This window comes from Cyprinodon tularosa, unplaced genomic scaffold (genome assembly GCF_016077235.1).
Source record: "Cyprinodon tularosa strain WSP-4 unplaced genomic scaffold, ASM1607723v1 ctg185, whole genome shotgun sequence".
NCBI lineage: Eukaryota > Metazoa > Chordata > Actinopteri > Cyprinodontiformes > Cyprinodontidae > Cyprinodon > Cyprinodon tularosa.
The window spans coordinates 574,404-590,396 of record NW_024038643.1 but is presented as its reverse complement, the minus strand read 5'-3'; the positions used below and the strand labels follow the sequence as shown (position 1 = coordinate 590,396).

The 15,993-nt window shown below is 38.5% G+C and overlaps 1 protein-coding gene across 1 annotated transcript; it reads left to right on the top strand.

Moving 5' to 3' along the window:
• Positions 1–5,994: 5,994 nt before the first annotated feature.
• On the top strand, positions 5,995–14,412 carry pigf (phosphatidylinositol glycan anchor biosynthesis, class F). The gene is made up of 5 exons (XM_038282509.1): positions 5,995–6,381; positions 10,638–10,729; positions 10,961–11,077; positions 11,163–11,271; positions 14,212–14,412. The coding sequence occupies exons 1-5, from the start codon at positions 6,154–6,156 to the stop codon at positions 14,323–14,325; spliced, it is 660 nt and encodes a 219-aa protein (XP_038138437.1). The 5' UTR covers positions 5,995–6,153; the 3' UTR covers positions 14,326–14,412.
• The last annotated feature ends 1,581 nt before the right edge of the window (positions 14,413–15,993 follow it).

The window sequence follows — 15,993 nt, the reverse complement described above, 5'->3', positions numbered from 1 at the left end:
AAGCTATGCTGACATATGTTTCACTTGCAGCAGCCAGTGGGAGGATAGACACAGAACTGCAGAAACAATTTGAATCTGAGTGTTCATATTGGACTGAAGTGTTGAGAAGAGTTGTGTCTGTTGTCAAGTTTTTAGCAGAGAGGGGACTGGCTCTGAGAGGAGCCAGTGACAAATTTGGAAGAACTGATAATGGGAATTATCTGGGAATACTGGAGTTAATCAGCGAGTTTGATCCTTTTCTGAAGTCTCACATAGAGAAATATGGAAATGCAGGTTCAGGGAAACCCTCATATCTTTCTTCCCAAACATGTGAGGAATTTATTCAGCTGATGGGTGATCGTGTTCTATCAGAAATAGTGAGTGAAGTAAAAATGGCAAAATACTTCTCAGTCTCTGTTGACTCCACGCCAGATGTGGCACATGTTGATCAGTTAACATTTGTGTTAAGATATGTGTCACCTGAAGGACACTCGCAGGAACGCTTTCTGAAGTTTCTACCAATTGAAAGTCATACTGGGGAAGCTTTATGTGCGTCTGTACTTAAGGTTTTGGAAGAGATGGGGATTGATATCGCAAACTGCAGGGGGCAATGCTATGATAATGCTGCCAACATGTCAGGAGTATATAAAGGACTACAAGCACGTATAAAAGAACTCAACCCACTAGTTGAATGGGTTCCATGTGCTGCACATACCCTGAATTTGGTTGGAGTTAATAGTGTTAACTGCTGTTTTGAGACAGCTGATTTTTCCCAGTTTGTGCAAAACTTATTTAATTTTTGCTCCAAGTCGACAGCAAGGTGGAAGGTGGTAACAGATGGACTGCAGCCTAATGCAAACAAGCTCATTGAAACATTGAAGTCCCTTTCGAACACTAGATGGGCTGCACATGCAGATGCCACACAGGCAGTGCATATTAACTATGCAAACATTCAAAAATCATTGAAGAATATTGTAAATGACACAAACCAAAATGCAGCAATAAGAAATGAAGCAAGATCACTTGATAAAAAAATGGACAAGCTTGAAACAGCTTTTATGTGTACATTTTGGCATAGCATTTTACAGCGCTTTGAAAAAGCAAGTGCAGCTTTGCAGTCTGTGGAACTGGACTTGTGTACAGCTGTGGATTTGGTGGGATCCTTGCGGGACTACATTGGAGGTCTGAGAGATCAATTTGATAGGTTTGAGTCTCAAGCAAAGAAGTTGTCTCCAACAGTTTCACAAGCTTACAGAGTTACTGGTCGAAGATCAAAGACTCCAAAACCATTTTTTGGAGAGAGCGCCACCTCAGAGGTTGACTTATCAGCTCAACAAAAGTTCTCCACCAGTGTTTTTTTGGTGGTTGTTGACAGATTGCTTTCTGAAATCAATCGCAGGTATATTGCATATGATAACCTCAACAACACTTTTGGCTTCCTGAACAATATTTCTGGTGTTACTGTTCCAGAGCTAAGAAACAAAGCATCTCATCTCCAAAGTAAATATTCAGCTGACTTGGAGATGGACTTTGTGGAAGAAATTGTCCAGTTTAAAGATTTTATTCGTGATAAAGGCATCACATCTGCTCGATTGCTTTTACAATTCATTAGGGAAAAGAAACTGCAGGACATCTTCCCAAATGTGGATATTGCTTTCAGGCTTTACCTGACATTTCCTGTCACAAATGCAAGTGGTGAGCGATCATTCTCCAAGCTTAAAATAGTTAAAAATAGACTCAGATCCACAATGGGACAAGAAAGACTGAACCATTTGACTCTCATGTCTATTGAGAGTGATCTAGTGAGAAAGCTGGACTTCAGTGATCTTGTCAAGGAATTTGCAGTAAAAAAATCCAGAAAAGTGGGCAACTTTTCAAATTTCATATCAGACTAAGCTTAAATGTCTGATAACCCTTTCACTCATTACTGAAAGGGCTTGGTGTTACTGGTTAGGGCAGTGGTGTCCAAACTTTCTGACATGAGGGTTAAAATTATCTCAAAAGAACTTTGGGGCTGTAAAATAATTTGAAAACAAACTTGGTCTTTTTTAAAGTTTATCTGCTAAATTAAAGTAAAAATTTAAATGATTGTAGATACAAAACAAAGATTGAGCCTGTCTTATAATGCACATGCACAAAGTTTCAAACTTTTCAAGGTTTAGTATTGTTTTCTTATTTGGTTTGCGTTTGAGTAAATGTAGGTCGTGTTTGTGGTTCGAGTTCCTACAAAGAAGTTAAATGCAAAAGTGTCATTAATAAATGGAAATCTGTATTTGGTTCTTCATATTTTTCAAAATTTCTCTGTAAAAACCTTGGTCTAGAAGATGAAAATTGTTCATGTTCATGTCCACCTCTGCTTTGGACTTGACAGCACTTTGGACTTACCTGGGTCAGGATATTTTCTGAAAACTACAGTATGCCTGATCTCTTTTATATTGTTTATATCCATGTTCTGTCTGACTGGCAGAGAAGTACTTTTTTTTTTACATTTATTTCCTCCAGAGTTGTTTGTAGTTTGTGACAACTGGCTTATTAAAGTTGTAAGTTGTCAAAACTTACTGTTCGGTCATTTTCTGCTCATCCTCTAAAACAAAACAAACACATACTATATATATATATATATATTTTTTTTTTTTTTTTTTTTTTTTTTTTTGACTCTAGCCCAGGGGCCCCCATGCTGACTCCAGCCCAGGGGCCCCCATGCTGACTCTAGCCCAGGGGCCCCCATGCTGACTCCAGCCCAGGGGCCCCCATCCTCCTAAATCCGGCCCTGATTATATGATTACATTACATTACAAGACGGCTGGTAAGCGCTAGGATCAGCAAAATTTGTAAGTGGTGCTATGACAGCTGTCAACCTCAGGGGTTTTTTTGAACATGGAGAGTGATGTCCCTGTCCTTGTAGGAACTGGCAGTGTGTTCTACCAAAGAGGATGAAATGCTATATCAAATGCTACATCAACCAACGAGGATGAAAATGCTATATCAACAGTCTCTGGGCGCGCGTTCATGCATGTATGTGGTGCCACGGATGAAGGAAGGAAATACTGTAGGCTATAAAATAAAACCGTGCATCTTTAACTTACCAGAATGAAAATGCAGGGAACACACTCGCATTGACATCGGGATACTGTGGAAAGTTATGTTCTGTCGTCTTACAGCCGCGATCCAAGCTAGCCGACGACTCTTTGTTATCTGTGAAACTTGGTCTCCGTGTTTGCGCCTCCAGGCAGGAAAGCGTGGAAAGTTATCCCATTTTGTAGGTTTTTCCCTCGGCGATCATGTGATGCGCTGTTACAGCCCACAATACTGCAACGGTTTACCATGGTTGAAATCAAGTTACGGTGAAATTAAACGAAATAAAACACGGCTGAGAGGGAGTACAGTACGCGTTAGTCACAGGTAATAATCTAAGGAAGCCGTAAAGTGCGCCGTCAACATGGCGACCACGCAAAGTGGTGACGTCACGACGACCAAGCCCTATATGAAATAAAAAGAAGGAAAGAGATTATAGAAGAAAACATACAAGGAAAAATAACTATTATAAAAAATTTTGAAGTAAGATTCCAAAATTATTGATTACAGATTTTAAACTATGAATGTAGCAAGAAAAAAAATATGATTAAATAAGTCAATCAAATAGAGGTACCTCAGACTCAGCTCTTTTATCACTAGATGCCGAAAAGGCATTTGATAGGGTTCACTGGGAATATCTTTTTCAAGTTATGGAAAAATTTGACTGTCGTAATAATTTTGTAAAATGGGTGAAAATATTATACAACAATCCCTCAGCTGAAATAATAACTAACAAGAATATATCTAGATCAATAAAGATCAACAGGGGCTGCAGACAGGGTTGCCCATTGTCACCTTTATTATTCACTCTGGCAATAGAACCATTTGCCATTGCTATTCGCTCACACCCACATCTTAGTGGAATCACTGTCGAACCTACAGAACATAGGATTTCCTTGTTCGCGGACGATGTGATCCTTTTCATATCAAAATTAAATCAGTCAATACAAATTATTTTGGAAATAATTAAATAATTTAGTGGTATATCTGGATATAAGATAAACAGAACCAAATCTTCAATTCTTTTATTAAATGCAAATGAAAAAATTAACCCATCATTAGGTGTATTACAGTTTAAGATGGTAAATGAATTTAAATATTTGGGGATACACATCTCACCAGATTTGGAATGGGTAGCTGCGACCAACTACAATCTCATATTAAATGAAGTAGACAATTCATTTGAAAGATGGATGTCTCTACCAATGTCTATGATTGGGAGAATAAATACAATTAAAATGAATATACTGCCCAAGTTACTTTACATATTTCCGAATGTTGCTCTTCCACCTCCTCCTGAATTCTTCTCCCAAATAAAGAAGAGGATGTTACGTTTTTTGTGGAATAACAGAAAATCCAGACTCCGTCTGTCTTTACTATATCTCCCTTATGACCGTGGGGGCTTGAATTGCCCAAATTTTCACTTGTACTACTATGCTGTGCAGTTGAGATCTATGATGTTTTATTACAGTGATCAGTCGCCGCACTGGGTTGACATGGAGACTCAAGATTTAAAAGTGACTCTCCCCTCATACTTCTATTCAGATTCAGTATCAAAGCTTTTGAAACATACTAAAAATCCATTTCTTAAAAACATGATAAGCGTATGGAGAGATGTAAAAAAATTAATTAATGAGCCACACTGCTTGTCTCTGTTCAGCCCAGTGTGGGGTAACCAATTCTTTGTACCCGGTAGAGCTGACTCAACCTTTAAAGCATGGAAAAACAAAGGACTCCAGATGATTCGGGATTTTTATGTATCAGACTCAGACATACTAATGAGTTTTCAGGATCTACAACAAAAATTCCATCTAGATAAGAAACATTTCTTTAAATACCTTCAACTCAGAAACTTTATAAGAACGAGTCAAAATAATGTGCTGGCTAAACCTGCCAAATCAGCTTTGGAAAAAATGTTAACAAGGGATAGTTTAAAGGCAGGTATTATATCAGAGTTCTATCACTCACTGATGTTGCAAATATCTGAGGGATCTCATGACAGACTTAATGCTTGGAAGGGTGATTTACAGTTAGAGTTATCTGGGGAAGAGTGGCAAACAGCATGCAAATTGGCCCATACCAGCTCTATCAACACTGCACTGAAAATGATCCAATTTAAATGGTTAATGCGGGTCTATGTAACACCAGTGGACCTCAACAGATATAATGGGGAAATACCTGATGTATGTCCAAAGTGTACAGTGGATAGAGGAACTTGGATTCATTGTGTGTGGTACTGTAGGAATATTATATTGTTTTGGAAAGAGGTAAAAGATGCAATTGAGGAAATTATTTCCAAACAAATAATTATGGATCCGAAGCTGTTTGTGTTTGGACTAAGCCCAGACAAACATAATTACACTAAAAACAAATTAATTTTTATAAACTTAGGTCTGCTTAATGCAAAAAGATGTATATCACTTTTCTGGGGGAAGTCCCATAGACCGACTATAAAACTGTGGTTGCAGCAGATGGCATCTACCCTCCCTCTGGAAAAGATTACATATGTATTAAAGGGTAAACAGAATCTGTTTGAATCCATATGGAATCCCTTTATTAGGTATGTCCAACATCTGAACTTCTTGGAAGACGGCGCAAATGACTGAAGATTCTGCTCACTGCGGTTCCCAAAGAAAACTCTGTTAGAGGACATGCACTGCTGAAGTAATTATTTCAGTATATGGATGAGGTGTAGATTATGCGATGGGTTACATTGGAACTAAGAATGTGGAAGACATTTTGTTGTTTTTGTTCTGTGTTGTGTATTTCATTGTGACTTGAACCAAACTACTATTATAACTGGCATTCTTTGTTAAATGTTCAAGCGGTTTGTCTTAATTGTTAAAATTTCAATAAAGATATTTTGGGGGGGAAAAAATAAGTCAATCAACCGGTAGGGGGCGGTAATGTGCATTTTTCTGTTTTCTGCCAACCGGGAAATAATCTCTACGAAGAAGGAGTCTCACTGTTTACGGAAACGCAGTGAGGAAACCCATTCATGGATTCGTCCAAATCCGATATTCTTTGACTTTTCAGCCATTTTATTTGATTTTCCTGGATCGTATCGCCACCCTGCTGTAGAAATCCGAAGTTTTCGTCATGTGGGACCACGAAATCAGAGCCATGGCGTCCACTCACGCCATCATCGCCGGCTCGGTGTTCATGGCCACCGTCCTCCCCACGGTGCTGGTCCCCGGCTTCTCGGTGTATGGGACCCACCTGCTGTGGCTCTACTCGGTGTCTGCAGCTGTGGCTGCTGTCAGCGGGACAGTGTTCTGGCTGCTCGGCGCCACTGCGCCCACAAAGAAGCACACACTGGGATACAAGGTAGCTGCCTGTGGACCCAAGAGAGGAGAAAAAAAGATAAATGTATAGTTAGTAGGTGCTCATGTATAGCTTCTTTCTTTATTTGTAACTGCATATAAGTATTAGAAATATGTACAAATTAAAAGTCTATATATTTATATATACTGCTATAAGGGGCTCATAAATTTGAATTTAGAAGAAAAAAAACGCTTTTAATGACAAATCTGAAAAGTGTGGCTTTTAGTTATAACCCTTCAATGTAGAAAATGGCTCCCTAATTACAGGTCCTTCTCAAAATATTGGCATATTGTGATAAAGTTAAATATTTTCCATAATGTAATGATAAAACTTGAACACTTGAATTTTAGATTAGTTGCACACTAACTGAAATATTTCAGGTCTTTTATTGTCTTAATACGGATGATTTTGGCATATAACATCATGAAAAGCCAAAATTCCTGTCTCACAAAATGAAAAAGGTCTCTAAACGAGCTATGCACCTAATCATCTGAATCAACACATTAACTATAAACACCTGCAAAAGATTCCTGAGGCCTTTAAAACTCCCTGCCTGGTTCATTACTCAAAACCCCAATCATAGAAAAAACCCAGAAGACAATCATTGCCCACCTTAAGCAAGAGGGTATGACACAGACAGATATTTCAGATCCAATAGGCTGTTCCCAGAGTGCTGCATCAAGGCACCTCTGTGAGAAGGAAAATGTGGCAGAAAATGCTGCACAACGAGAAGAGGTGACCGGACCCTGAAGAAGGGCCGATTCCAGACCTTGGGTGGACCTGCGGAAGCAGTGGACTGAGTCTGGAGTAGAAACCTCCAGAACCACCGTGCACAGGTGTGTGCAGGAAATGGGCTACAGGTGCAGCATTCCCCAGGTCAAGCCATATTTGAACCAGAAACAGCGGCAGAGGCGCCTGACCTGGGCTACAGAGAAGCAGCACTGGGCTGTTGCTCGGTGGTCCAAAGTACTTTTTTTCAGATGAATATCGGTCTGTATATATGTGCTTAAACATGTTTAATGCATTATTAAAAAGTCTTAGAAGGTAAACAGAGGCTAGGTCTCCAAGAAACTTCACTAAATAGTTTTTCCTACTAAAAACTTTTCTTTTAAGATAAAATCGACTCTTTTAGTCGCTGTATAAAAAAACACAGATGATGTGGAATTTATGGGATAAAAGCAGAAAAACATTCCTACAAAACAACAACATTTGAAAACTAACTTATTTTGCAAATCGAATAATCTGTGGATTATTTCTTTGATTCAGCGATTAATAATCAGATTCCCAAAGGTTTCTCAAAAAACGTTTTTTTACAGAATTAAAACAGGTAAGTTTTAGATGGAGCATATTGACAAATGAAAAAAAAATTTAATCTTCAATGCAAAATGTTTCTATACCTTTTACAATTTTGGTATAATTAATCCTCTAAATGGGACGCCCTGCCAGCTAAAGACATGCTTTAGGGCAGAGGTCTTCAACAGGGGGTCCGCGACCTTTAGGGGGTCCGCAGAGGTACTGCATGGGGGTCGCGAAAGTCTTGGTTGATTACTTTTTTTATATTCCCTCCTGCAATTTTTTGCACTAATTAAAATGTCTTTAAATACACATTAACATGAATTCAACACACTGTAGTAAACAGATAAATGAAAGCAGAAGATGTCTTTCAGTCATCAATGCATACATTCAGCGACACACAGGAGCTCTTTCAAACCTGGGCACCGTTTCATTCACAACACCTGTCCCATCAACCAGGAATCAGATTCAGAAATGCTTTAATAATCCCAGGGAGAAATTACTTTCATTACATGACTGCATATGTAATAGAGTGACTATAGGACCAGTTTGATAAAACACAATTTCATACAATATATATAATTAGGGGGTCCCCGCTCGATCTCGCAATCAGTTTGCTTTAGAGTATACAGGTGCTGGTCATAAAATTAGAATATCATGAAAAAGTAGATTGATTTCAGTAATTCCATTTAAAAAGTGAAACTTGTATATTATATTCATACATTACATACAAACTCATATATTTCAGATGTTTATTTTGTTTAATTTTGATGATTACAAATGACAACAAATGAAAATCTCAAATTCATCATATCAGAAAATTAGAATATTGTGAAAAGGTTCAAAATTGATGGCCCCTGGTGCCACACTCTAATCAGCTAATTAACTCAAACCACCTGCAAAAGCCTTTAAATGGTCTTTCAGTCTAGTTCTATAGGCTACACAATCATGGGGAAGACTGCTGACTTGACAGTTGTCCAAAAGACGACCATCGACACCTTGCACAAGGAGGGCAAGACACAAAAGGTCATCGCTAAAGAGGCTGGCTGTTCACAGAGCTCAGTGTCCAAGCACATTAATAGAGAGGCGAAGGGAAGGAAAAGATGTGGTCGAAAAAAGTGTACAAGCAAGAGAGATAACCGCACCCTGGAGAGAATTGTGAAACAAAACCCATTCAAAAATGTGGGGGAGATTCACAAAGAGTGGACTGCAGCTGGAGTGAGTGCTTCAAGAACCACCACACACAGACGTATGAAAGACATGGGTTTCTGCTGTCGCATTCCTTGTGTCAAGCCACTCTTGAACCACAGACAGCGTCAGAAGCGTCTTGCCTGGGCTAAAGAGAAACAGGACTGGACTGCTGGTGAGTGGTCCAAAGTCATGTTCTCTGATGAAAGTAAATTTTGCATTTCCTTTGGAAATCAAGGTCCCAGAGTCTGGAGGAAAAGAAGAGAGGCACTTCATCCACGTTGCTTGAAGTCCAGTGTAAAGTTTCCACAGTCAGTGATGGTTTGGGGTGCCATGTCATCTGCTGGTGTTGGTCCATTGTGTTTTCTGAGGTCCAGGGTCAACGCAGCCACATACCAGGAAGTTTTAGAGCACTTCATGCTTCCTGCAGCTGACCAACTTTTTGGAGATGCAGATTTCATTTTCCAACAGGACTTGGCACCTGCACACAGTGCCAAAGCTACCAGTACCTGGTTGAAGGACCATGGTATCCCTGTTCTTAATTGGCCAGCAAACTCTCCTGACCTTAACCCCATAGAAAATCTATGGGGTATTGTGAAGAAGAAGATGCAATACACCAGACCCAACAATTCAGAAGAGCTAAAAGCCACTATTAGAGCAACCTGGGCTATCATAACACCTGAGCAGTGCCACAGACTGATCGACTCCATGCCACGCCGCATTGCTGCAGTAATACAGGCCAAAGGAGGCCCAACTAAATACTGAGTGCTGTACATGCTCATACTTTTCATGTTCATACTTTTCAGTTGGCCAACATTTCTATAAATCCTTTGTTTTTATTGGTCTTCAGTAATATTCTAATTTTCTGATATGATGAATTTGAGATTTTCATTTGTTGTCATTTGTAATCATCAAAATTAAACAAAATAAACATCTGAAATATATGAGTTTGTATGTAATGTATGAATATAATATACAAGTTTCACTTTTTAAATTGAATTACTGAAATCAATCTACTTTTTCATGATATTCTAATTTTATGACCAGCACCTGTATACTCCAGTGGACGATTAATTGATTACTAGATTAGTTTAGTTATTTCAATAATCAATTAATTACCATTAAGCGTATATATATATATATATATATATATATATATACACACACACACACACACACACAAACAATATGTTTTGCCATAAAAAAGAATATGGCAAGTTACTTCCTGTAACATTAGTCAGTAAACTGTTTGCTGTATTTCCTTTTGACCTTCAAATTAAACGGCAGGATCAGCAAATAAAAAATGACATTAAAACAAAGAAACTGGATTACAAAACTGAAGTCTCATTTTGCCACTAATTGCAGGTGTTTGTCTCTCTGGTTGAATTTCTGTTTAAATCAAGCATTGTCTTTATGGAGTGAAGTTACTTATGACGGGTAGAGTAGCCAGACATTTTACCCAAGTAAGAGTAGTGGTACTTCATCATATTTTTACTCAAGTAAAAGTAAAAAATATGATGCAGAAAAACTACTTAAAGTACATTTTCTCCAAAAGTTACTCAAGTAAATGTAACTACTTACTACGGCTGACAATGTGCAGTGCTAGTTTTCCTTACAAATTGCATTTTGCATGTGAACTGTACGCAAGAAGATCACAAAAAGCTGTAATATGTTTACTGGGTGGTAGTCTGCTATAAGGAACTGATAAAAGAAAACCTTTTTTAATGCAAATTGTAGGATTTATTTTAATCTGACCTTTCTGTATTTTCTTTTTGCAGCTGTCGAGGTTGTTCCGTTCATGTGTCTACTTCTTCCTGTCTTGCCTGTTCTTCCACACGGTTGTTGTTCTCTACGGAGCCCCGCTGATTGAGTGAGTAGATGGTGTCGGCTGTGAACTTGCATTACGGGAGCAACAGTGAAACAGGGCAGCGGAGGATGATTGTGGCTCTCTTTTTGCATGCTGAGATTCAATCAAACCAATAAAACATTGATGCATTTCGGTTCCCATTAATATTTCTATTGCACCATATTGTTGTATAATGGCTGTCTCTCTCCTGCCTTTGCTGCCATATTATGCATCTGACTGGATTTGTTTTTCCAGATCTGCTTTGGAGACCTTTTCGCTGGCTGTCCTTCTAAGCTCTCTGACCACACTGAGGTGTCTCTGTGTTCTCGGCCCCAACGTTCAAGCCTGGATACGAGTGTTCAGTCGATATGGGTGGGCTCTCAAACCTTTTTCTCTATTCTCTCTCTTTTAGATATCACTGTTACATTATTTTTTCCCTTTTTGTGTCTCTCTCCAGAGCTATGTCTGTTTGGGACACGTGTTTGCAGATAACAGTGGCCTGCACCCTAATTGGAGCCTGGGTGGGAGCTTTCCCAATCCCATTAGACTGGGACAGGCCATGGCAGGTCAGTGGAAAACAATTCAGACTATGCATTGTTATTGTGAGCTTCTAATATTTCTCTGATGTAAGTGCTATGGCTTTTAAAACCAAATCAAAAACAGTTTATGTCCATTTAATTCAGGAAGAATAATTAGGAAAAGAATAAACAAGAGTGAAACCATCCTCTTTTGAAAAGGCTCAAGATTGTAAAGTTGTATCTTAATGAATTTTGCGTCTTTTAAAAAGACAAACCTTGAGTAGGGATATTTAATAACAAATTCAGAACATCATCAATAGCTTCTGTTACAACCTACCAGTGACAATTCAATTCAATTCAATTCAGTTTATTTATATAGCGCCAAATTCACAACACATGTCATCTCAAGGCACTTTACAGTTCAACCAGATCATACAGTCAAATCGATACAAAGTTTTCTATCTAAGGAAAACCAGTTGATTGCATTGACTCATTGACTCAAATACAATCCCCCACACTAAGCATGCTTGTAGCGACAGTGGAGAGGAAAAACTCCCTTTTAACAGGAAGAAACCTCCAGCAGAACCAGGCTCAGTGTGAGCGGCCATCTGCCGAGGCCGACTGGGGTTCAAGGAGACAGAAGCAGAGATACAAAAAGCAGCTGTAAAAGGCGGCCCCGTCACAATGGGGGCTTGTTGAACACATTAAGTTAAACATTGGACTGTATGCCAAAGTTATTCTGGCAACAAACCTGAGCTCATCTGCGTCTCAGCAGAAGCGTGGTCCAATTGGGTTTGTTTTAGCAATCCGTTTCTTTTTCAATAAAACTGCTTCATTAGTATCTGGAAGTCTGATAAAGACGCCTATAAAGTGAATAAGAAGCAGCTAAAACAACATTCCGAAAAATGCTCGGCCAACAACCTACTGAACATGAACATTCAACTAAGCATCAATCAGAGAGGCAGCCAAGTTGCCTAATGCTACGTTCAGACCGCACGGTGCAGAAGCAGGTAGTTTACATGCAGAGTCAATGGTTGATGTGCATCAACAGGTCCTCTAGTACCTTCTGAGAAGAAGGACGAGCACCTCAAGATCTTCTGAGCATTTGACGTGCGCGACAAGCTTCAGCAGCTGCTGGAGTCGGAAAAAATAGATTTATGGTGCTCGATGCACCACATCAATCAATCAGAGAAGCTGATCTGGGAGCTGCCAGGGAGACAGACACAGCGCCACTGATGCAGATCGCTGTGATCAGTCCACTGAAATGGTTTATAAACTCCTAAATTAACTTAAAATGTCAAAACCTGCCAGCAAAATATGTTAGATTTTATTATTCTGGTGCCTGCAGTTTAGATTATGTACTGCAAAAAATAGAAATCTCAATAAGTTATTTTTTCTTAAAATAAGTGTGTTTTTCCTTGATTTGAGGAGGTAAGTAAGACACTTTGCCAATGGAACAAGACAATTTCCTTTTAAAATAAGAAAAAACTATTTTATCCTCTTATTTCAAGTAAATATTATCTAACTATCTTATTTTAAGAGTAAAAATACTCATTCCATTGGCAAATCATCTTATTTATCTACTCAAATTAAGGCTAAATTTACTTAATTTAAGCCATTTTTTACTTATTTCTGGATTGTTTTTGCAATACGTAAAAAAAAGCCTTCCAGCTCGAACAGTAGCGAAAAACTGCGGAGAGGCAACTGGGTCAGAGGCTGCAGTTAAACGGGAGTTCCAGGGACGCCTCAGACCGCCAGTGTACGGGTCTGAGCAGCTCCGACAGCGAAATAATATCTGAAGGCAGGCCATATGACACAGGAGCAGCAGAAACATCAGACGGATCTGGACACACTTTACTGGACGTCTGACCTTAATGTGGACAAGCATAAAAAATGAAGCAGCAGAATCTTTTTTGCCACTTCCAGTGCTTGCTTTTATTAAAATTAGCCAAGCGACTCCCATCGATTTCATCCGCCATTGTTACAGGCAAAGAAAGGATAGGTTAGCTCCGCCCAACATGCATCAGACTCACTTTTCGACAGCGCAGCTAGAGCAGCAAAGATGCTTCAGCCATGTGCCAGAGCTAAACTTGTTCAAACATCAAAAAAGAAGCAGCAAGTGCATTTTTGCTGCTTCTGCTGCTTGCGTTCTGAACGTAGCATAATGCTACTTTGAATCAGGTATGAAAATCTGCTGACCGGACAACTAGTTAGATTCTTTCAAATTTAAAATTTCTGAAAAAGTGTGAAAAAAAAAGCATTGTTCTTTTTATAGCATTGAAACAGTCATGTAGTGCACGGTGGTCAAAGCCCCACCCTTCATGTGAAACATAATGCACCTTCCTGCAGCCTTAAACAGCGTTAAACATTCAGCCAGAGGCTGCAATAGAAAGAGTTGGATCAAAGCATGTTCATGTGTCAGAATGTTCTAGTCAAAGTGAAAAATTAAATCAGACTTACAGACCCTGCAGATAGGAAAAATGCTGTCTGCAGACACACTCTATCCAATCTGACTAATCTAGAGCCAGTTATCTTCCACCATCCTTTCATCATAATGATCTACTTTGTCCTGCTCTGTCACACAAAACAAAACCCTAATATATATGAATAGCTGTACTGGGACAAAATTGAAAAAGTTAAAGATTTGTATAGAAAGAAGCTCCATGCTGCAAAGAGTATTTAAGAAATACAGGTTAACAATAACAGAGAAATATGTGATATGATTAAAAACAGTTTAAGTGGGGGTTTGTCATTTAAATGTTTCTACTATATACATGCCATAGTTTTCTTTTATGTTGTAGTTTTCTTCTTTAAAGGAATCTGCTAAACTGTTTCTATTATTGCAGAAAAAAATACACAAAAGAAAAAAAAAAAAGAAATATTATGTACTGAGATTCACTCTTGTTTCAACATGTTTCTAAGAACAACATCAGGGTGTTTCTAACACTTAAAGGTGAGGTTGAACAGTTCTCTGCCCATGTTCTGCAGGTTTGGCCTGTTTCCTGCAGTCTGGGCGCCATCATCGGCTACCTGACTGGACTTGTTGTTGCGCCCGCATGGATCCACTACCATCGCAAACAGCTCACGTACAAGTGCAAGTGACTGGAAAGAGCTGTGGCCGTCTGCCTGGCTTGATGGGAATGTGTCTGCTTGTTCGCTTTTTACCCGTTATTTATTGGGAACCCTGTGAATGATTTTTGTAACCACGTGTTATTTTGTACATGTTCAAGATGAGCCTGAGGATTTTTGACATGAATAAAGAATAAATTGATTAAAACTATTTAGTGATTTATTGTAGGTATTGTAGTTTTTGTGCTCAAACTTAGAATTTGTGTTTGGTGCAAAATCATGTAGAGTCACTCAGTTTTTTTTTTTTCTTACTGATTTCTACAGTTACATCTTAATAAATAGTCATGAAGTCAAAGAAATAATTTAATAATAATTACTATTATTAACTAGAAAAAGCTGTTTCGGAGAAACAGCAAGTGGGAATGCTTTTGCTGAATGAATAAAGCTGAAATTAACTGCAGAACATATGAAAATGTGATAGGAAGTCATCAGAAACTTCAAACTGCAGAAAACAATTGAATCATCTGAAGATTTTTGTAGGGTAGAATTATTTGGCACTAAAATGGCAGAAAGAAACTCATCTTAAAAGCTGCACAGCCAAACCATACATAATATCAAAAATGTCATTAATATGTGCACTAGAAGGGTCTTAATATAATGTCTATCAAGTTTCTAGAAAAATTTCTAAAGAAATTTTGAAGTGGGGCCACCTACTGCCCAGAAACATGTCAGGCATGTTATGAATTAGCAGCAAACAGAAAAGCTTAATTCCTGTCCAGAAAAAGAGCAAAATTAAGCCAAGGTTCACAGCATAGGCTGAACAATATAAAATTAGCTGAATCAGAAAAGAAATTACAAAGAAAAAATTGAATCTTATCTGGTTGAAGAAAATATGAGTAGCTCAAGGATGGGAAGTAAAATGTTGAGGAAGATGGTATTGAATAAGTATCAAAATTTTGAAATTGTGGAAATGTCAAGACTTGGCACAACAATTTGAAATGATTTAAAATGTGTTGGTTGATCAGCATAAAGAAAACAGTGTCATCCTTAGAGGATTGAAAATATACAAACCTATGTGCAAGACTGACCATGAGAAGCAGAGGAAGGACAGAGAGAGAAGCTTATAGAAAGAGAGTTAATACCACTTAAGGAGCTGAATTTATAAAAAAAAAACTAACCTGCATGTTACGAGCCGCTGCAGTGATGAAAGCACCGTTGGCAGGCTTAGGCTGCATGTTATGAGGTTAGCAGATGCTGTATCTCAGTGTAAATCTTAGAACCTGGTTAAGAAATATGCTCTGAGGTCTGTGGTCAACAGGCCTTGGTAGTGTAATTTGAAGAAATTGGTTGAATTTGGGTCATAGCTACAAGCCACACGGCACAATGAATGAGTGTGTGTAAGGAAGAGGCTTTTATTTTGTAGAGTCCCTTTAGTCTTATTTTGAAAGTCTATCATGGATGTGTGTCAAGGGAAGGGTCATGCCCAGCAGTTATATAGAATCCATTTCTAAATATGAAATCACTGGTTTTTCATGTCATTGGGTGAATAGATGCTGTATTAGAGCGTAAATGGGAGACTTTTATTGTGAACTTCACTCCGGGGTATGTTTTGAAAAGGTCCCTAGAGTCTAATAGAAACAAACTGGTAGAGTTTGGGTCATAATGCTGATCCATTTGCATCAATTAATATGCGTGTATAAT